At 29.6% G+C, this 24,325-nt stretch overlaps 2 protein-coding genes across 2 annotated transcripts; one reads left to right on the top strand and one right to left on the bottom strand.

Annotated features, from left to right (window-relative positions):
- Positions 1–9,282: 9,282 nt before the first annotated feature.
- On the bottom strand, positions 9,283–16,050 carry LOC132760548 (universal stress protein in QAH/OAS sulfhydrylase 3'region-like). The gene is made up of 5 exons (XM_060752540.1): positions 15,786–16,050; positions 11,888–12,038; positions 11,190–11,270; positions 10,137–10,243; positions 9,283–9,667 (listed from the first exon to the last, which is right to left on the bottom strand). The coding sequence occupies exons 2-5, from the start codon at positions 11,991–11,993 to the stop codon at positions 9,440–9,442; spliced, it is 522 nt and encodes a 173-aa protein (XP_060608523.1). The 5' UTR covers positions 11,994–12,038; positions 15,786–16,050; the 3' UTR covers positions 9,283–9,439.
- Positions 16,051–20,497: 4,447 nt separating this feature from the next.
- On the top strand, positions 20,498–21,854 carry LOC132760547 (uncharacterized). Its single transcript, XM_060752539.1, has 2 exons — positions 20,498–20,556; positions 20,724–21,854. The coding sequence occupies exon 2, from the start codon at positions 20,724–20,726 to the stop codon at positions 21,327–21,329; it is 606 nt and encodes a 201-aa protein (XP_060608522.1). The 5' UTR covers positions 20,498–20,556; the 3' UTR covers positions 21,330–21,854.
- Positions 21,855–24,325: the final 2,471 nt, after the last annotated feature.

Here is a 24,325-nt window from a genome sequence, read left to right as displayed (position 1 = left end):
TCACTGACCTGATTAATCACTGATCTATACTTAATATCTCTTAGCTGAATTGATATTTTTCTGTACAACTAGACCGAATTTTGGAGAAGGCCACTTATGTCCCGTACAAATCTTAGAGATCGTTATATTGACATATTATTACAATTACTAATATAATGAATGCATAATCATGTCTTATCCCAGTTTTCGTATTATAATACTAACTTCAAAACAGTATCAATGTTAATAAATAATATTTTGTGTTACTTTACTTTTTGACACGTACCTGTTTGACATTTGAACTAATTTACCGCCATATGTTCATTATACTTAGTATAATGAAAGAACAATATAAAGGAACACCTTCGATTCTCTATCTATCCATCAATTCAATATTTAAAACCATTATCTGTCAATGTCATGTATAAGCATTAAACAAAAATTAAATATGTCATTCTGTTTTTTCTTGTCATATGTCACAAGAAAGAAATAAGATTGCCGTTATCAAAACTTACTGAAATGCATTACCATCGTTTAATGAGTTTTGTTTTCTATAACAAAGAAAAAATAAGAGAAAATCCAAGAGAGGTTGGTGTCTCAGATAAGACATTATTTAAGTCTTGTATAAACCTACATGTTATTCTTTTTCTTTCATCTTCGTAGCGTATTTCTTTAGATCATGAATCCTTTCCTCCTTATCTTTTAAAATGTCAGACGCAGTCAGGATATGGCAACAGAAATATATCAACACAGGACTGAATTGAATTTGTTTCCATGATAAATGAAAAAGGAAAATCAGACATTGTTTTAATGGAAAAAAAATAAATATATATGCAGAAGAGTTGATAAAAGTGAGATAGGTTTCAACAATATCTTGAAAACACTTGAGGTTGAATTTATGCCACATATGCAATTCGAGCAAAGTCTGTACAATTTTTTTCTGTAAGAAACATAATTTTTAACAAGGCTAAGGTTATTGACATATTGATCTGAATATTGGACAGTTTGATTTTATTTCAAACTAAGACAACCTACCTGTTTTATGTAAGATCAAATCAGTATCACACTTTCAGACACAATTTACCAAAGAAAGTTGACGTTATTATTTGGATAGTTACCTTACGCCCAGCAAATTATTGTAAGTACAATGTTAAATTAACTTTTATGACGGAAGAAAAAATCAACGCCAGATGTTTGGCTCGTGACCGTGCAATGAAGACCCTGCAATAGGACCCCTGTTTTGTTTACTGATGGGTCTAGAATTAGCCACAGGAAAGAAACAAGCGCAGGAATGTGGATAAGACAAAATAAAAGTTTTGCCCCTGCTTGCATCTCGGAACACGTCCGGCATGGAGGAGATCTCTCATAGTATTAAGAAAAATAAATGTCAATGAAAAACCAGATCTTCATATTTTTGATATCGGCACCCTGAAAGCAGAAATGCTTTGTCCCGATGTTCAAAACAAGTTCTGAACTTTTGTAAATTACTTTACTTAACATTATGAATTGTTAAAGTCTGACGTTGGTATGAATCCGACGAGTATCACAACATCAGGCATAGTTTACCTGAGAAACTATTCTCGTAACTATTATGATACAATTAGTCAAACAATGAATGAATTTTGATGACCAAAAGAAATGGGCGTTCAGTTAAATAAAAGAGATTAGTAAACATATACTGAGAAAATAAAGAAAAACCGTGATGCATTATTACACCTGCTCTTCTTTCCGTGTTATGTTTATATGTTTTTAAGTATCTACAAATGTGGTAAATCTAGTCAGGGCGATAAATAAAAACATGTTTCTGGCAATTAGATTTTAAAGTTATTTTGGCCAGAAAAGACTGCTTATTTGCTAATCAATGAATATTGACCTTACCGAGACAGCATTAGTTAATATAAATATATTGAATGCACCTATTTCCCCAAAAATGAATGTCTTTAGAAATGAATATTAAATGCATGTATAAAAGACAACCACCCAACAGGTCGCACTTTAATACTCATATTCTATTCAAATCTTCATAATGAAGAAGATTTAAATTTAAAATAATATGAAAATAAATATAAATCTAATATAAACATGGATATTATGTTCATATTGCTATAATGTAACTGTGTGTATATGACAAAAGATGATAGATGAGAAATCACTTATCGGATTTTCAAAATACCGAAAACAGCGTGATAAAATTACATAGGTAATTTGGCAAATATTAATCCTCATATTGTTTGCTGATATTTTGCTATGTTGTAACCTTTAATATTATTCAATACAATGTTATTATAAAATCACCCAAAAGTATTAATTCTGAGAAAATGAAATAATAAAGTAATGTTTTAAATGGTTTTAAATATGTGGACCTCCCTACACGATAACAATATTTTCCTCTTGCAAACAGATAAAAAAAAATGTTCATGAACAGCAAAAAAAAATACTGCTTTAGAGAAAGCAAAGAAGTCCTGCTATGCATTATTCGAGATACGGGCAATTTAACTGTGTATGATGAACACATAGTTTTTTTCCGTAAAATAGCTACAAAGCATGGCAGAATCAACGTAATATAAGAGATTCGAACCAATAGAAATGCAATTATGCTTCCCTTGTTCTTTGTTTTAGACATATATTGACATGAGTGGCATTGCAGCAAATATGAATCATTGATTTATTTAGATGTAAGTAAACCATTTTTGCTGTTCTTTTATTATTTTGATTACTGAAGTCATTGAACTTTATTGTTGTACTAATTGATTTCATTTGTTGTTCAATGGCACGAACAAGAGAAAGCGATATTATAAGATGGCGTTTAAGGTTTACCATTTAAATGAATCCGTATAATTATTTCCCTATGTAACATTGAACTGCTAATTCGATATTCGAAATATGATACGACATATTTATTTTTATTAGTTTCATTAGTCATTGGCAAGAGAAGGAATGCAACTACATTTACCTCTACATTTAACTACGATGGGGTTTTTAAAACTCTTTTTAGATGACCAACAATTATCTAGTAGGTCATTTACATATAGGTTTTCCGTAAAATAACTACAATGCGTGCTTAAATTATATAAATCAAAGTCATTGAAAAGAATCGGAACAATAGAAAAGAATTAATTATTATTTACCTATTGCTGTTTATTTTCCCACAAGTGGCATTGGGAAAATAGTTCTAATTTAATCATTCAGAATTATATCTGTGATATGCAGGCTTCATAATATCTGATCTTTCAAAATTCCATTTTATTTAGTTCCGCCCATTGTTTTCTCGTTTAGGGCTCACGCATTCTTTTACTTGGGGACCATATGCCGCTTTTCATGGAATGTCACTTACGTGTCACATTGAAGGTTCCATGATAACCGCCCTATGAACACATCTGCGGATTTTTCAAAATTCAAAATTGTACCAGTTCATGTTAAATGTTAAATTTTGCTTAAGCCGGTGCTAGGGGGCATGGACGAAAGTTTGCAGTTGACAGTATCATCCATGAACAGGCTCAATCAAACCGAGCCTGCAACATTTTCAATTTTGCCGTGTTGGGCTTTCTTTAGGGATTCTTATTTTTTTCTATTTTACAAATTCACCAATAAGCATGCTTTAAAGCAAATAATTGAAATTGACATATTGTTTACGACATTTTTGTCTCATTAAGCTAATTGAATGATTAAGCCCAAATTGAAAACATACTATTTATTTATCAAATGTTTCTAAACCACGCGTGTTTCACGCCTTTAGTATAATTAATCTTCGAATAACTTTCACATTCCTACATTTCTTCACTGTGAAGTAGCGAAAACTTGCAGGTTACATACAAGAATTATCATTTAATCGTAGTGTTTATTGAACCTATTTCAAATAATAGAACGTTAGTACAATTATTAAAATCACCAGATCTGCAACAAAACTACCTGGATGATTAAAAGGTAAGTAAAGGAATTTATATTATACAATCTCAGAAATATTTCTAAAGTAATTTTTCAAAAGATTAACAATTCAATAAGACAAATTATTACATTTATCTGATTAATAAATGCAAATATTTGAACAACATGTTTAGATTAATTCTGATAAGAAGAAGACAAATTAGAGAACATTGTTAATATTAGCAAAATAATTATTATATGGCGGCTTGGACCCAATGTTCCCTAATGACGGAGATATTATTTCTTTAGTTTTGTTTTCCAGAAGAACTTCATTTAATGATACCATGACGTATATTATGTACTCTTAATGTGTTTTACGACTTGGTGGCTAGTTATATATTTTATTATCAACCGCATTATTTATAAGCTAAACAGTTTCATCAGCGTAGTAATCCCTTTGACGGATATCTCAATTTTACCCAATGCAGCAACTGATTATATGTCATTTTAAAACATTAAAAAAATTGTTCTAAGTTCAATGTACACGTTATCGTAGCACAGACCACCCACGTGACATTGACTAGTGTAAATACATCTGACGTATCATATTTAACAGATACTCCCAGTTTTCAAAGAAACACTGGGAAGAAATAATTATGCATACAAAATCATCTAAATGATTAAACCTTTTATGTGCTCAAAGACTTTGTCTAAGGACTCAATTAAAACGTCTATAAAAGTGGCCGTATATATAATTTGTTTGACATTGATGGTTTCTTGCAAAGAGTTTTGCGTCTGTATATGATCCTCAAACGGATTACTCACGAAAGAGATCCGCGAGAAAATAGCCGTGTATATATCGTTCCATTTATTATAATTTATTATAGAATAAAGAAATTGAAAAAAAGAAACATTGGTTTATATACTGTTTGTAAAGGGGATCTTTGATCAATGTTTGATGATTACATTATTTAATGAAATATTGTTTTTGCAAGGGAGTGAAATAATATAAGTATGTTATTTGCATTAGAAATAATTGATTCCTTAAAGCCCCCAGCGCCCAACGACAGATATATTAAACAGTAGTTAATTTTAAAAAGAAACCTTGTTTTTCGTTTCAAATATGTCTTTACAGAAATGTTTAATACCCTAATGTTTGACTGTAGAATAAAACATATAAGTTTGTTGTATTCATTAGAAACAATTAGTCTTATTAAGAAAACAGGTAAGGTTTTAAATGCCCCAGACTAACAAAAAAAATACTAAGCACCAAAATGAGCCATGTTTTGAGCCATGTAGGTAGAACTAAACATAAGCTTTTGAAAAATATGTAATATTGTTTTAAAAATTCATTTCACATCATTTGTGTCGTTTCATGAAAATACTGATATTTATAAATTTGTTGTGCATGTTTCTATCTATAACGCGCACAAATCCTTTGTCTAGACTATATTAACTATTTCCACTCAACATATGAGTACAACTATTTACATTCAACTGTCGAATGCCACTATTTGCATTCAACTAATGAGTACAATTATTTTCATTCAACTCATTAGTACAATTAATTCACTCAACTTATGAGTACAACTATTTCCACTCAACTTATGGGTACAACATTTCCACTCCACTGATGAGTAAAACTATTTCCACTAAACTGATGAGTACAACTATTTCCACTGAACCTATGACAATAATTATTTACACTCAACTAATTAGTACAAATTTTTCCACTCAACCTTTGAGTACAACTTTTCCAATCAACTTATGAGTACAACATTTTCAACTCAACTAATGAGTACAACTATTTCCATTCAACTGATGAATACGACTATTTCCATTCAACTCATAAATACAACTATTTCCATTCAACTGATTATTACAACTATTTCCACTCAGCTTATGAGTACAAGTAATTCCAATCAACTTATGAATACAACTATTTCCACTCAACTTATGAGTACAGTAGCTTATCGTGACATAGTCACTTGGAAAGTAGAATTCTAGCTTTGCATGATTTAAAACGAACTTGCTTAAACTACCTTAGCAAAAGTTTATTCGAGTGCAAATTTAATTATTTATCTTGCAAAATACGAAATTCACCTTACTTGTTTTTATATAATTTATAGTAGTTTCTCCCTTGCACAAATATTGTAATCAGTCATTATCTATAGTTTGGAAGCTGATTTCTTAAGAACCGTTTCTCATAAATATATTTTCATCTGAAGGAAATCTAACAGTTTTCTTTCTTTAAGTAAAATATTATCTCAATCACAGACAGATTAACATGTTCTGGAGAAAAATCAAGCAGTTCTGTGCTCAGTATAGTTAACAATCATGGTTGGTTTATTGCCTTATGCTTACTGTTTATGTAGTTTAAGAGGTAATTATGCTAAAATGGGAATTTACAAGATTACATATCCATGGCAAGTTGATAGGTGGTTTTAAAGAATTGAATTTTGATACTAATTTCAGTGCGGTGAAAATTATTCATTTTCCCTGTAAACATTTTTCAATGAATGCTTCTGGTTCAAAATTTGATACATGTTTTCAAAAATTAAAATAATTTTAACATATAGATAGAATTTGTGATATATTAATCAATTATTTGCTATTAAGCCGCAACTAAAGCATGATTTTTTAACATTTTTCATAAAAAGTAATACATGTATGTGCAACAGTCTAAACAGGTCAGTAGACAATAACAACTAATTCGTGCATCTACCATTGTAACTCTAAAAATAATATACATGTATTGTTATTTATGTTCCATTCGCACAGGTCTTTCTGTTATTCTTGGTCATTTCAAAAGAACTTTGACAGTTGGAATACCTGCCTAGAAACAATAATGTGTCTGCTTAACTAATTTCTTACTATTTTATACAAAAGTAATAATTAATTCACACATTGTCGGGAATAATCTGTCTAGTAAACATCATTTTTAAACATGTTATTTATTCAAATACAGCTTATACAAAGTTGCAAATTGATACGTTTTGGTTTTGGACAAAACTGCTAAAATTTGTAGTGTTTTTTTATCATATATGGACAAATACATTTTTCACTCTGCTTATATTTTAAACTATATTTAAAAGAAATTCATTGTTTTTGTTGTCATCGATGAGAAATGCCCTGTCATCAACATTGACTTGTTTCGATACGGCAAGTTTTGTACCAATATAAGTAATATTGACGCAGCAATAACAGTATTTCGTCTTGTACATGTATTAATGTATTTATCAATAACCTCATACATATATACTTTTCTCACTTTACCATAGAACTTATTGCATACAATTGTTAACGTAATGAAATCAATAAAAAGTTCCTTTAGGGATTAAAGCATACACAAAGGGGCTTTTCTCCTAGTTGTTTTTCTTTTAAAATGGTCATCGTTTCTATATTTTCCCATAACAATAGTGGGCAATACGTCAGTTAGTAATATGATTAGGTGAAAGCGAACTCGGGCAATCCATTGGTTAGTTAAATAAATACAACAGGAAGCGATTTTTACGAGCGATACTAAAAACTAATCCCTATGGAAATATGCCATTAATCCGATTCAAGTTACATCCTTATAAAACAAACAGTCATTTAACCAGAAGTACCAGGATTAAGTGTGCTAAATGGCTAACATTACGAAATTACTAATATTTGTGTATACACGAAAGGTTTTATTTTTGGTAATGTATTTCACAGTGTTAGAAAATGAGAACTCTAGCGAAGAGACTCGAGCCTTGGACACTCGTTATACCCTACCGCTGCTCTACTGGCTGATCCATCCAGTTGCTAACACTTTATCTTCTAGAATTTTAAATTAATCGTGTGTTTGTTTCAGATTTAGTCACTTTCATTTAACACAGACGCACACAATATACATCAAAGAATGATAATGTAATAAAACGACAATGCGAATTTATCCCAATGGAAAGATATCGTTAACGTAATTGGAACCATGTCCTCAATAAAACTGACCATCGATTACTCCTAGTCCAGGATTAATCTCTCATTATCAAGAATTTGCGTTCGTAGCTAAATAACATGTATGGATGATTGTTGCCTGATAATTGTATTTACTTATTTGTTTCTACTGACGTGTCTGGAAGACTAGTGCTAGATTGTTTTAGGAAAATAAACGAGCATAAATATAACATTTTACATATATATGTATATAAAGTAATGATAAATATTACATACTTTATCATGCAATTGTATAATTTTTATTGTGATTTGTGCTTTTGGCTAGATATATTTGCACTTTGAAGAATAGCATATAATAAAGCATGGACACGTCAGTAAAAAACACAAGTAAAGATGTTCGTGTATATAATATCTGCAAACGAATGAATTGTAATACAAAATACCTTTTTGAAAGAAAAATGTTTCGTAAAGAGCGAAAGGCACATGAATGGAATCATTGGTAAAAAGATTTAAAAAAAAATAAACCAAAAATAACAGCATAAAATTTTGTTCCGGAAAATAACTAATAAAAGTATTTTCATAAAACCCCAAAACAGTTGTTTCCATAAACTTTTTTGGTTGATTTTAGAAAGAGCTTGAACGTTACATTTTTCTGTAATTTAATACATATGGATATTGTACGTTAAAAGAATAAAATATTTCGGAACAAAAAAAAATGTGCTGCTAAATTAATAATACTGTGTAGACATTCTGTGTTACAACCCTTTCGAGGATACCATCAGATTATGAAAATAAGATTATTTTACCGTTTATAAATTTGTCATCAGATATAGCTTAACATAAAGATCGCGAACTTATGATTTCGTAACATCTTGAAGCACACACGCATAACGCAACTGTACCAAAGTCAGCAAAGATACCAAGGACAATCAGTGAGGTTCAAAAGCGTAAAACGTAAATTCTAAAAATCTTAAATCATGTCTCATGTTTTATACTTAAAGGAGTAAAAAACATAAGCAATAGACTCAGAGGAAATTTAAAGTCGATGTTTAGTGCATTTCTTAGGTCGATGTTAGTTAAAAGCGTTAACTTAATACAATTTTACAACAAGGCCGTTTTACGCAATAAATAATTATGATTATTCTGGAAAAATGATGTGAGTGAATGATCTGAAATTTAGCTTAAAGTTATCGGTATAGAATTATATTAAAATGTACAAACATTTCGGAGTAAAAATCAGTCACACCAAGTAAAAAAAAATGTCCGTCGAGTCCCTTTAAATTTTTATGCATGACATGAATTGAAAACATGAATAGTTTGGTTTATAGGTAAGATGAAATTACCGTTCCCACATCAATTTGATATCTACGACTAAGTGTTTTTTTTTCTTCTGAATTTCAATTCACGTGTAACTTGAAGGTCATTTAATCCTTTACATAGCAGTAAAAATTAAATTTCACTCCTTTTGGAACATTGAAATAACTACAGGGAAGATAATATAACATATAAGATATAACAAGATAATAATAATAACCAAGTGGAATATTACAATGCGAAATCATGACTAAATTAATGTTAATAATATACATCCGAAATCACTTTGACATTTGCAAATGTAACTCATATATCAAAATATATATCTTATTAAAAGGTCTTACATATAACTATAATAAATTTAAGAATGATGATCACTCGTATGTTTTATATGAGGTTTATGTCTGCACACTAAAACAGGGACGTCTGCATGATGTAAACAATAATCGCTCACACTTCCGGTTAATGTTCTTCTGATTAAACCCATTCCCCTTGTTCCTAATATCAACATTGCTGCACCCTCCTCTTTTGCCGTCTCTACAATAGCTTCTCCCGGTTTACCACACTGTTGCTTTACATGACCACTTAACTGAAAAAGAAGGAAAAAGAACAAATAAACCAACGTATGTTGACCGGATTCTGTATTACAATTTTGAATACGTCTTCCTATTTAAGTATACAACACGTTGGAAGCTTCGAGTTTTATCGGTTAATAGCTATGTTTATATATTTCATCTATGTTCACAGCTCCTGTGAAAATGAACAATAAAAAAGCGATTGCGCAGTTTAAAAATTTTCAGTTGTTACCTACATAAGCTCACATTCGGTTACACAAGGCCGTATTTAATGTCTTAAATCCTTATGACTAGTTTTCTTATGGCAATTTTCTTATATTTTAATACTTGGATTATTGTCAAACCCTTTTTTCAGAGAAAATTAAAAACAATTATTTTAATACAAGGATACACAGTATTTCCATCACAATCTTAAAAATATCAGAACTGAAATTCTATGTAAAATTTATCTTCACGAGAGATTCTAATAACTCAATGTCTTACGTGGGAATCCTTCATTTTCACAGAATATTTCTCGATGAGTTCATGGATCCTTTCTTCATTGTCTTTTAGGAGATCAGACACAATAGTTGGATCAGTCAACAGTGATGCTGAAAATTGAAACAAAATAAGAAAGGTGTATCGGCTGCGTATATGATCTAATTAGTAAACAACTCACGAAGAACTATCCATGTGTAAACATACTTTTGAGATAATGGTGACATTAATGAAGGAAATGAATTAGAAAAAGTGTCAAAATTTAATTGATTAATAACATCGTATAACAAATACAGGAGCGCATGCGCACCAGATTATTGTCAACTAGTTGGGGAAAATATGCATTACAAATAAACTAAATATGTTGATGATGAAATTTAATATAATGATGTTCATGTATACAATACCTATATTTTTTAATATTTCTATTTTTAATGTTTGTATGGTTTTGAGCATAATCATATCACCAATGACTTTATATGAAATAAATTAGTCAATAAAAATTAACAACTGATATGACAAAAAAGGCGTTATCATAAAAAAGAATATAGCACAAACAAGCCAAAACAAACACGACTTCGGTCACCTCATGAACTTTTATTTAACTAAAGATACTTAAGTTGCTGTGAACAATAGGGGCGCCTACAACCAAACATTATTAACTTTCTTTATAATTAAAAAACTGTCAAAATTTGCACCTAAATTGGAAACAGCAAATAGCCACGATAGTCATATGCAAATTTAATCAAACTGTATCTAGATATATAATTTAAATTATGCAATAAATAAATAACTTAGCTTGGTTTAACGGCGAATTGACACATACATCTACAAATAAACATAAAGAAATATAGAAAATATTTTTTTCAAGAATGAAACTATCATGTCTTTCAAGGATATGAATCAAAGACTTTGGATTTGACAATTCCTGTGATGAAAACTACTTAACCACATATCATAAGTGCTCTGCTCCCTTCTTTTAACTGCTTTATTTGTTTTGAATATGAGTACTTTGATATGCCAAATTGCAAGTGAAATATTGAAATTAGTTAAACTTACAAGTAGATAATATGTGGCTATATTCTGGTACATGTACAAGGACTATCCGATCTCCATCTTTATGTACATTGTTCACATAAACTAAAATAAAACAATAACTTTATGATAAAATCTCGTTAAATAACTGTATCTGTTTTACTACTCGTCATGTCAAAGAAAGAAGATAATGCTTAAGGTAACAGTACAGCACCAATGTAAATAGTACGGTATTTATGTAAACAGTACGGTACTAATGTAAATAGTATTAAGGCCTATTTATTTTACGAAATAATATTGTGTATCAGAATATTTTGTTTGATTTTCAATCAATTGCCTTCCAAAAGATTTTTTCTATTACTAGTCTATATGGAACCAACAAAGGAAGTACTAATATAATAGAGAGATTCAATTTTAATATGAACTTGAATAAAAGATCATTCTATTATATTATGTTATATTTAAAATTATGTTATATTTAAAAAAGCTAAGAATGTAGGTTTATAGATTGCTTTTCAACAAGTGTTATATTTTCTTATCTTATTCTAAGCATTGTGTCTTGTCAATCAGATGTGATATTTTCTTTTATTTATAATACTAAGCTAATATATGTCACTCTTTTTGAATAAGAACGTGATCTTTCATATCAAGCTAAGCTCGTATTTATCAAATATTTATGTTGTTATTGGTAGACAAACTAACACTTGTTTGAAATAACTCACAATCAAATGCAAATTCAGAATGGAAACTGTCGTCTATTGCAATGACAATGGTTCTCCGGTCTGACATTGTTATCTTCTTGTTCTCCCACCTAAGATGATCTGGCATGCATCTTTCTCATAGAAATCTTTTCAGTTTCATCTATAACCTGTCCTATAAGCATGTAAATAATACATTAATACATCGATCATAATAATAAAATGACACGTTCGCACTATTCTAGATTAGTCCAAGTTGCTATTTTACGATATAAATTCCTTATTTGCACGATACTGGGATGCGTTCTGCATTTCTATGAACGTAGTTGTCTCATTGGCAATGAATTTATTTCGTTAAAATGAATAAGTAATGCATATATGTAGTTGATTACTTACTCTAAATCAAAATCAAAATTGTTAAACAGTAGATTAATAATTTTTAAGTTCGAAAGTATCATAATTAAATTTCTCTATATTTTTAATTGAAACAGTTTTGATGTATGAATGTTTCGGAACATTGGTAACACAAAATGAATTTGGTTATTTAAGTCAATTAACTTTTAAGAAAACAATGTTGCTGCTTTTGAACGTAAATTAGACCCAAAATTGACAATGTCGTTGCTCTTTAAGAAACGGACAAATTGTTGCTTATCTCAAAGACATTCTGATTCATGGTTTTAGCTAAACGGGATATAATTTAGCAGTAGTTTTTTCACGCTTATTCTAACTGAAAACAGTTACAAAAAATCTATATATGCAAAACCAAATTTGTTTTTCCTAACCACGGTAAAATAATCTTCATATAATCAAAAACGGATCAGCATGGTGTTAAAATAACATCAAATATCATTATCAAAAATAATCTATATCCTTGGGTCTATAATGACTTGATAACGATTACAAGGCAATTATGCCAACAAATATCTGATCATATGTTTTAGAAAACTTAAAGTGTAGAAAGCTTTAATATATCTACAGTATCTTGTTAACTATATTACTGATTGGAAGAAATGCTAAACATGTATAATAATAATAATAATAATAATAATAATAATAATAATAATAATAATAATAATAATAATAATAATAATAATAATAATAATAATAATAATAATAATTTCCTTGATATTAACTTTAATATTGAAATCTGTTTTCCCCATTGGTAGCCTCTCTATTAGTCGAATTTTTCAAAAAATACAAGAAGTCTTGGGGTGAAAAATAAGTTCGCCAATCAACTTTAAATGGCGATGATATTATTCATTTTATTCAAATAATATGAAAGATCGCCTGTTTTAATAATAACAAACAAACAAATCTAGTAGGAGAAAAAATCCGACCATCCATATTTCTGTTACTTACGGCGAATTTATATTAGACTTGGCTCTTTGAAATGTAAGCGGTAGCCATTTTTAAATGTTGTTTATTTCATTAGCCATACTTCTTTTAAAAGAAAGAATTTTTTTTGAGGATTGTTACAGACAATTAATAAGTGTTGACAGATGTGTAAACATTAAAAAAAAAGACTAGAAAATTGGAACACATTTTTGAAAGTCTACCTTACAAACTTACGAACGCTGGGTTATTTACTTATTCTTCGGGCTTATGTCTGTCATTGATTTTCAATTTATAAGGCTGTTCTTGCTCGTAGCATGTGGAAGGAATTGTATTTTTCAGACTGTAAAAATGAAACAAAAATTAATAGACGATATTTGGTGATTGGTAATTTGAATGAATTGAGATAAGTTTTCTTCTTTTTATTACTTTTGAAATTTCAGTTATTTATCAATTTCAGCTTTGCTTTTCTCTAAACAGCCCTGACAATGTCAGAATTGTCAACAATAATAAAATTGAGGTACCGCATGGGGAAAATCTTAAAAAAGTAGTCTCATCTTTGAAAAGTGTGAAATTATATTTTGATAATTTTCACTGTGAAAATTTTCAAATATAATTTTCACGGATAAATCAGTAATCCACTGAAAAGCATAAAATAAAATAATAATAAAACAAAAACAAAAATAACAAATTCAAATGCAAATTAAAGAAAATTCAAATGATTAAAAAAAAATCAATATTAAAATGAATAATATAAAATTTGAAAAATAAAGAAATACTTTCTAAATAGTTTTAAAGGTTTTTATATTTCCTTTAAAGCAAATGGTGCATGCATGCAATCATTGCTGTACGGTTTCAAATACTCGCATAACATTTTGTTCTGGAATATTTATTATGTTATACATGCAATATTACGTGTGGTTAATAACAGAATCATAACATGTTACAACTCAACTCTTATAAAATCAACTATTTGTTCGTGCTTTAAATAATACAAACTTTACATTTTTTAACTCTTGAGACTCGACCATAAGATTATGAAAATAGTTTTACTGGTAATAAATTTTGTAAAAATAATTCATGATGTATATCTATATACTTTTTAATATATTTTATATTATCATCATTTCATTTAAATGCTTATTTCACATAGTAAGTTAAATAGAAATTCGTAACACTCTGTATATTAAAACATTTATAATAAGTTTATATTTAAAACAAAATGGCCGATACATTCATCACATTTTTTCAGGCGTTAATCATAACCGTTACATTTAAGACATCTACATTTTAATATTATATATGTTTATGCTGCTAACAATAACAACAACAACACCAAAAGTATAAATAAATAAAACACTACATTAACTGACTTACTAGTATACTTAAGGTAGGTGGTTAAGATACTTTGAATGTCTCGAAACGATTTGCAAATTTGTAAAAAGAAGTCACAATGTCAATGTCTTAAACAACATCTTATTTAACCCCTGGTATTTTAATGAGATAAAAATGAGTCTTAAATTGTCTTTTATAGCTTCATCAATAATTACAAATTTATTTTTGATCACTTTGCCAACTAGCAGACATTACCACATACATTTGTATCATTTTCTTGGTGAATTTCCTGTTTATTTTATGTTAGACAGAACCAGAAGTTTCAGTTGCTAAGTAATTATAAACAAGATTAGCATTTCTTTTCAGATTTTTTAATGGTGCAAACACATCACCCAAACTTTTTTATTTTTTAATTTGATGCAAAAATAACAATGCTACAGATTTATAGCATAATAAGTTCAACAAATTGTGTTGATCCGTGAGATGTTATCATATAAGATCATTAATAATATTATAAAAAATAACACAAATTGTATTACTTCATATTTTTTTATCATTATAAGCCCAATGAAATTTAATGAAAGGGGTGTCCGTTGCCGAGTGGTTAAGGTCGTTGATTACAAACAACTTGCTCTTCACCACAGTGGGTCCGATTCCCGACAATGACTAGGATTCTTTTGTGAGAGGGAGCTTTCCAGCTAGCCTGCAATAATGCACGGAAGGTCACCTGACGTTTTCCTCTACCAGTAAAGCTTAAAAATCGACATATCTCTTGTGTGAGTGCGACTTAATATCCAACAAAAAAGAAGTATGAAGGTAATAAAAACAAGTCATGTCACTTGTTCAATTACGCCCTTGTTAAGAATTTGTGCAAAAGCCGAAAAAGCAAAAAATGTTTTAATTCTTATACTTCAAAAGTATTTTATTTTTTGTGGCCCCTTAAATTTCCCTATATTTTATATTGGCTATATACGTGAGCATTGTTTGCTTCTGCCACGGTTTGGAGAAAAGTACGTGAGTGATTAAGTATATCTAATGGAAGTCAAATTCCAATTTGTTTACATTTTGCAATATTTACATATTATTTCACATTTAACGCTATTTCGTTTGGTATAAAGCATCACACATGTTTTAAATCTATTAATACAACATTTTAAAGCACTTATTTAGAGAAGGGATAAATGTTCATTTCTGAGAATTAATATGTCCGTTTAATTAACTACTCACTACAACGTTAAAAAAAATATTTACTCACCACACAGGGTATGAAAAGTTATCCAAGAAACAGCTTTGTATGTTTTCCTTCGTTAATCCGATCAGAATATAACAACACACGTGCTATCCTTGTGAAGTACTAGTATCATCTACAGATCAGTGTATACCTGGTGTCAGTAAAGCATTGGAAAAATATACAAGATAGCTTACATGTTAACCTGACGCCATTAGCAGGTTATGCCTTTTGATCTGGTTATTTGTGGAGAGTTTCTAGGATTTAACCTGACAACAGGATCAATAAACCTTGCGATGTGTTATGCAAGTTGGGAAAATTAAAACATTTAAACACAAAAGACTCTGAACTTACATCAATATGTTTATATCAACATGTTTATAGCTATTTTGTAAATAAAATCTTTACACATTAGAAGAATTTGACAATATAGTCCAATTTCTTTGTATCGGCTATTCATAAAAGTATTTTTTATCAACATATATTTGATAAACAGCACTTGTGTATTCTTAAATATATCTTACTTGTTCAAAACATACTAAACCTTATGCTATTAGGGTGAACTATGTGAACTCCCTCTTATTAGTTATATTTTCAGAAAGATCCGTTTTCAATTAATAATGAAGCAACGTGGAAATCCTCCTTACATGTTTTAAACAAAAACTGGTATTTGAAGGCCAAATATACTGAAACTTTAAGCAAATGAACGTTTCCAAGATTCTAGCATTGATATTACTCGGCAATTGTGCGAGTCGATGGCATAAATGAACAGTACCTGTCTGTTGATTGATTTATTTCCGTAAACAATATTATCAGATATAATTCATTACGTGCACGTTAATGAAAACAAATAAAAATGCCGCAAAACAACAATATTTCTTAAAAAGTATGTGTAAGGCCTTGTTTTAACATGGAAAAACTCGAGCTTGGGTAATTCCAATATTTTTCATCATTTTCTGTTAATTGAATATTTGAATGAATGACCTTATTATAATCACAATATGTGAACATTGGTAAGGAGTATTCTGTTGATCGGTATGAGATAGAGAAAAAGTTCCGCATCTTTATTCTGTATGTGTAAATGGCCAAATGATCATTGAAGATTTGCCAATAAACCACATGTTTATTCTATATGTATAAATGGACAAATATTCATTGAAGATTTGCCAATAAACCTGAAAGCTGTTACCCTGAATATTTATCATCCATTATTAATTATCTATAGTACACTCCGACGTTTAAATGTTTATGATACAATTTCAAAACCAGATTACCATTCATTAATATGATATGTCTACTGATTGGTATTATAGCCTTGTATATATAGGTAAGAAGTTTGAGTATCATCAAATCAAGTCATTAAAAGTCATATGAACAAGTGGCTGTCTCTTTTGAATAACATGTATTCATGTCTTTTACTGATTTACCTGTTAAAATGTAAAATATGCATTTTTTCTCAAACTAATAGTTGACAAGGATATTTTTGTCAATCTAATTTATGATTTGCCTACTGGTTATTATCATTTAGTTTTCTTGAGAAGAACTGTTAAAACTATGTTCAAATTTGATAATTGGTACATAGTTTCCTTGTTAATGTAAAATAAACATGTTAATTTGGACTTAACACAAAGAAGATATGTTTTGTTTTAATATCCTCTACACTATAGGTGGTAACAATATGAATTTATAGTGTCGTTAAAATAACTGGCCTTTTTAAAAGAAAAGACCAACTTTTCGTGACCAGTAATAGGGAGCACAGCTTACAATACATGGTTTATTCATTCTTTCTTTCTTGTTAGACATATTCAGTAAGTCAGTTATATACAGGCGGTTTTATAACCTCAAATTCCTCATTAAAAAGTAATTTTGCCTGGTGCTTTGTTAAACACGCATGTTTTTTTTTCTTTTGGACAACACGCAATAAAGAAATCCAAGACAGTGTCATATAGAACGATCCATGATCAGGGAATCTTTTTAAAATGTCTTATTAATTCATTACCATGTTAATGATTTAATGTTGAATTCTGCTTAAGTCGATGTTACGGAACATTGACACTTAATTGCATTCACTGGTGCAGTCCATGAACAGGCTCAATCAAACATAGCCTGTAATATTTTTACTGAATTCAATAAGGCAATCAACTAACGTTTTAATCAAGTTGTTTAAATTCTTGTAAAACTATGCCATAATGTGTATCACATATGTAGACGTGATCGGTTATCATCGGATCATTTATCTGTAAAAATGCTTAAAATTGTTTAGTTGATTTGTGGGATTGTAATTTTTTACTTTTAAATGTATAGTTGAAAGACGGAACCAACCCTTAAATGCAAATATCTGGAATGTTAGACACTTTAACTGATTAGAATTGTAAGCTTAAGTGACCAATATAATGGAGTCTGTATGTTTATACAACAAGTTAAAATACTAAATTTGTTAAACTATGATGAAATGTAGTATTATTGCACATGTTTAAACAGTTCTCCTATTTATGTAAATATAATAAAAGTGTACCAAAGAGTTGTGTTATATTTCACAGCAATTTCACAGGAGGGCGTAATAAAACCATGCAGAGACACTTTTTGAACACGTGCACCATATTCTATTTACATATAAAAAGATTTTATTTCATTTTGTTTAAATTTAAAACGATATAAAACCATGAATACAAAAATGTTCAAACAATGAAAATTAGATACTGACACGAATAGTTTTCCAACGAACATATTTCCTATGAGAAATTGCCAAATAAATTTTGGAAGCACATTGAAAATTTGACTATCTTTGTGCCAAAAGTGTGCATTTTAAACATGATATTAAGATCTTTTTCCAAGCATAGATTGTATTTTTCTGTTTGTAAACAGCAACCAAGAAATAAATTTGGTGCAGCCAACAGTATCAAGTTCATGGGACAACCAAGACTAACTTGTTGGTTGAGATTGCACGCGGTACAACCAATATTGTATAGTCAGTTATGATTGTATGCAGATACTAGATACAGGTATGTAATAACTCCATTTATTTTAAATCATTTAGGTACGGGTTTAATTTTCCTGAACCTGAATTTGTTCTAGTCAGAGCTACTCACGGTCATTTCCTTATTTAATAAGTTCGATAATATTTTAGGCGCAAAAAAACTAACAATAAAATAAATTGAAAACGAATGTTTTAACCGTGATAAATATATGAAAGTGACCACAAATTAAGCAAGGGCTAACGCATATAAGAATCTATAATGATGTGATATACTAGTCATAAGGTAGGATGAAGGGATAAACTTGAAAATAAAAATGTTGAATATACCATTATTGGCACACTATAAGATGTTTTCTCTTTATACTCGTTACCGTTATAAAGCTCATTTATTTTGATTTGATTTTCGTTGTATTTGAATTTCGCAATTTTTTGGTTGAATGAATTGTTTAAATGTAGGGACTTCTAATACGTTTTCTTGCTGCAATTCCTCAACTTTCTTAGACTAAGATATCACCGCTACTCGACACAATACGTCAAGAAAACACAAACAAGGCACCAAATATTTAGTTGCTAAATTTGTTAAATAACGATCATTCAAGGTTTCAATGAAGATTTTCCTATATTTTGTAAGTCTCTTATCTATACAAAAGATAGTTTTGTTGATTTGTACGATGGTACTATTTATTGTGTATTTTAGATACCAACTTCTGCTGTTTATTTTAAGAAGCGTGTAAAAGTGATAGCTTTGACTATTTCTAAAGCATGTAACAAATAAATTTGTATGTGACGATGTTTAAAATTAAACACGTTTCGGCCCATATGCGGTTGTTAAGAGTAGGTCCCTGTTTTTCCCCCAATCTATTTGTAGCTGTTGGGAATAGCTAGGCTTTATCATACAAGACATTTTCGTGTATTTAATGGCTGTGACAGGTGACAGTCAGTTTTTAATAGTTTTCATATATAAACTTAAGTGAGGGAAAAACTAAATATAAAATACAAAAGTGTGCAGTAAATTATGAACGAGATTGAATTTTTCTTATATAGTTAAAAGCAATTTCCTACTATATCATTATAAAAAACATTATCATTATAAAAATGAAATTATCAAATATTGCGGTTAGGAATTTTTTTGTATGATGACATGATTGCATACTCTCCTATTTTCAACATCCCATTAGTATCAAGTAGATATATGTTACTTTCATATAAATTTGTTTTCACTTTATGAAAAACCTTTAGAGAAATTTAAACATTAAAAATGCGATTTATCAAGAGTTAGCAAGAAGGAATAAAACTTTAATAACCAAATGCATAGACTTTTTTAAGTTTCGATTTCTTAATACACATGATGCTAGCGTGTATTAAAATCAATAAAATTTTAACAATATTCACCTTTTTTGCAACTAGCCATTGTAATTCATTTCCAATAATTTAAGTGGTACTTTGTAATTTGTTGCTGATACTTGTCATCATTTCAAAATAGTTATATTTTATTTGAGTATAAAATTTCACTCTGAAACGAACATATACGGAAAATAAATTGACAAAATATTTAACTGGAATGATCGCGTTTAATAACGGAAGAAATTCAGTAGTATTGGTCGGCTCTATTTAGCTACCGTTGATGAAGTGGAAGAGCTTATATATATGGTGAGGTAAATGCTTGTTCCTGTTGCTCATTTATTTATTTATAGGTGTCTAGAAAATCCCTGAAGCCGCCAATAAATAGACTTTACTGTTACCTTTCTATAGCATTTAACAATTTGGAACGAAGAATCAAACATTAAATAAAAATAGCAATAGAAAAAAATAAATCAAATCGTAAGTGTAAAAATATGTTTTCGAATATAATTTCAGTTAAAGTTTGTATTTTTATTATATAAAATGGTTTTTATTACAAAATTCAAGAATATCAAAATGTCTTTGTAAATTTGAAACATCATTTGATTAGAAGTCATTATTTAAAAAAATGTATTTTATATTTTCAGATGATCTTTAACCACATTATGATGTTAGAAGCTGTTATCGTCTTCGCAATATTTGTTCAGAACACGTTGAGCGTTCCGATCCATAAACAACCGGGGTCGAGTTTGCAAGAAGTTTTCACAATACATAAACGGTCAGATTACACCGTTGAATTTAAAATGAATAGTGAATCACATCAAAACTTAAAGGAAAATAAAACCTTAAACGAAATTGCCGATGCTAGTGTGCAGGACTTTAATAACGATCTTGTATGTCCAGATGAAGTTTCAACAAGAGCATCCGACCCGGTACACAGAAGGTCAAGTTGTCCCTGGTACTACAAAGTAACACATGAACCAAGGAGATGGCCAGTTACCATTATTGAGGCAGAATCACTCTGTCCCTATGCCATTGGTTCAAACAAAGGATTAGAGTGTACTCCGGTGACACAGGCCATGTCTGTGCTGATTCAGGACACTCAAAAAGACTCACAGGGGTTGTACGTATGGAAGCAGAAAACTATTCAAATCGCTGTAGGCTTCACAGCATCTGGTAGACGTATTGCTGAAAGCCAAACGCCTTCACCTACCACAGCCGAATCAAATGATGAGCCAGTATGGGCGAAATAAATATTTGACTCGGAAGTTTTCAAATTTTGACAACATATCTGAGACATTTTCGTCCAAGTTTATGAACGTGTAAGTTGGGCCATACTGGCTTCCTGAAATAGTATGACATATTGTTAGGTTGTTCTGTAGTATATTAAGATTTATAGAAAGATGTTCTGATTTTTTTAAATGTCAGTTATTTATTTGCGTATTTGTTATTGCTAGGAAGTTCACGAGTAATTGTCAGTTATTTATTTGCGTATTTGGTAATGCTAAAAAGTGTTTGTATTATTGTCTGTTGTTAATTTGAGTATTTCTATCGCTCGAAAGAGTATTTGTGAGTAGTATGTGTGTGTTGTTATAAACGATATACGTTCAGTATTTTGACCTGCAAAGGGCATTCAAGTTGTGTACTCTAACACGTGCAATACATATTTTTCTTATTTATGTTTTAAGAATTGAGCTGCCTTTCTTTTTACATTTTATTTATCATTTTATGTGTTAAGTTTGAAATAAAAAATAGTTTAAATTGAAAATCATACTTATCTTCTATCTTTTTATACCTATAAGTGCCATACATTGTTGCATATTAGATACAAAGCTACAGACACAGTGCTGCAGTACATACATCAAAATACAAATTTCATAACTACGTGCTTGTTTAACCAAAACAAGTTTAAAATATTAGAAAAATGATTTGAATTGAAAATATATCAAATCATATGATAGATACCTACAAAAGTTACCAAAATGCATTTGTGTGTATGTAAAAGTTTTTAATGAAACTGCAACATCAACAAAAATGTATATTTTAACATTTTATTTTTATTTCTTTGTTAATGTGTACTGACACGGGACTTTATGTGTCTTTTAAATTATTCTATTACGTAAAGTTTAAGGTTAGTCAAATAATAATATAAATTGACTTAACAAAATCATTCGCAATGTCAGTACCTTTTTAAACTTTTTCTTAAAAAATTGACTTTCGAACTGGGTTGCAAATTTTGACTGCAAAACTGGGCAGCAAACGCCCGCAAATATTTCATATTCAGATATAATGCTTAAAACTATGCCAATAGTGTTGCTAATTGGCATTAAAGCTAAACAAATCACATTTCAATTTAGAATATAAAATATAAAGAAGAATCCCCAACACAGTCTTGTTGAGCAGGCGTTTGACCTAACTCGTATATGTTTTCTTTCTCTGGTTAGAAAATGGAGAAATATTGAATCTTTGTGTGTACAGAAATAAGATACACAGACTTTTAAACATGTTTTATATACCTAACAAAACGACTCAACATAAATCATATTCTGTGGTGTTACAAATAATGACATTTTCTTTTTCATTCCCTTTTTCGTGGTGGATGCCCTTTTAATTTAAAGTTAGTAAATTTAATAGGTCGTCGGTTTAATTTGCTAATGTTTTGTTCATGCTTGTAAAGACTTAAAGACATAAAATAATACAAATGTACATTTAAAATGCCTAAAGATATGTGCGTGCAGCTCCGAGTAAGATAAGTTAGACATGTATGCGGTATACAACTATTTATTGTGGATCAGAAGACAAGGGGTAGGGTTACACGTGTTGGGGTTAGAGGAATTTGGTTTAAGCGGCTGGGGTTGTCTTCATCATCAACATGTCAGAAGAAGAATCTTTTTGGTTCCATTTTCCTTAAGAAATTTTGAAGAAAAGCATGTGAACCATTCTGTGAACTTTTTGTTTTTAAGCTTATAATAATGCAATTATGTGGTAGTTAGGTAAACCAATATGGGCATGATTATTTGGGAAAAAAACAATCGTGTTTTGTACTTTAGATTTACATTGTTATATATATTACTTACTTGATTTACACCAAAAATTACCTTGTTGTACACAAGACTTAAGCATTTCTTAACCACATATCTTAAATACTATTAACATTATCATTACATGTTGTATGTTTCAAAATAAAATCCACAGTTACATGGTGTATTTACCTGTCTGGAATTTTGACAATGTGATTTTACGATATTACACGTTCTTTCATGGATTATAGACATGAATTTACAAGAACTTCATGTGCTTTTCAGGAAATATACAGGTAAATAGCTTTGTTCGAAATGTAACATAAAAAGTTGAAAAAACTAAGATCTTTAAGTTTTGTTACAAAAAGTCAATTGTTGGCTTCAGAAATGCTTTTTCGTATGCAAAATATGAAGAAAATACATTGTTTTTATAGTTTAGATTTTATATGGATGTAACATTTTTTAACAAGTAGAATGCAGTCATGAGTGATGTATTAGATATATAGTATAGATTAGATGATAATAATAAATCTAATAAGTAAAACGGATAGGAAGGGTGTGACATAACCAAGCTACATCACGTGTATCGAAGTCTTTCCTTGTTTCATAATCCACCAAGCGGATGTTTCAAACATGTTATTGAGGGATCGACAAAAATAACCATACCGTTATCCAATATGTCATAGATATAGTAACGATTTTGACCTAGTGATTAGCTAACAGAATTAAAAACACACGCGTGATATAATAACTTATCATCATTTTTTTTTTTGTAGCTGAAATAATTGAATAAATCTTACAATGATTATATGGTGATGATAAAGAAGGCGATGCTTGTGGTAGTTGTGGTGGAGATGGTGATACTTATGAAAGTGATAATTCGAAAGTATTTCAGCACATAAAATAAAAATATAACAACTTAACGGATCACCCTGCCGGCACCCACGCTGAATGTTAGAGAAATTTGATAAAAATCCATTTTGACATATTGCTGAAATCCCATCTTTATAGAAAATGCTAAACCATCTTTTGATGTCTTCTTCAAAATTTAAAAGTGACAACGTTTTATCTACAAAAACCCAAGACAAAGAAACAAAAGCCTTTTCGAAATCGATAAGGAGTAAAAGCCCAGAAATGTTATTCTCCTCTGTATGTTGCATTATATCATAAATTAGTCTTACATTTTCTCCTATAAATTTGCCCTTTATAAATCCTGTTTGGTCAGTGTT

This window comes from Ruditapes philippinarum, unplaced genomic scaffold, assembly GCF_026571515.1.
Source record: "Ruditapes philippinarum isolate M1 unplaced genomic scaffold, ASM2657151v2 ctg1057_1_1_1_1, whole genome shotgun sequence".
NCBI lineage: Eukaryota > Metazoa > Mollusca > Bivalvia > Venerida > Veneridae > Ruditapes > Ruditapes philippinarum.
This window is presented reverse-complemented; position numbering and strand designations above follow the sequence as displayed.

What these genes read in the sequence shown, in the direction of transcription:
- LOC132760548 (XM_060752540.1), bottom strand. Translation starts at nt 11,993, where the DNA reads ATGCCAGATCATCTTAGGTGGGAGAACAAGAAGATAACAATGTCAGAC. An exon ending in TAGCCACATATTATCTACTT is followed by an intron (nt 10,244 to 11,189) that starts GTAAGTTTAACT and finishes TTCAATTTTCAG; the next exon opens with CATCACTGTTGACTGATCCA. An exon ending in TGAAAATGAAGGATTCCCAC is followed by an intron (nt 9,668 to 10,136) that starts GTAAGACATTGA and finishes CTTCTTTTTCAG; the next exon opens with TTAAGTGGTCATGTAAAGCA.
- LOC132760547 (XM_060752539.1), top strand. Translation starts at nt 20,724, where the DNA reads ATGATCTTTAACCACATTATGATGTTAGAAGCTGTTATCGTCTTCGCA.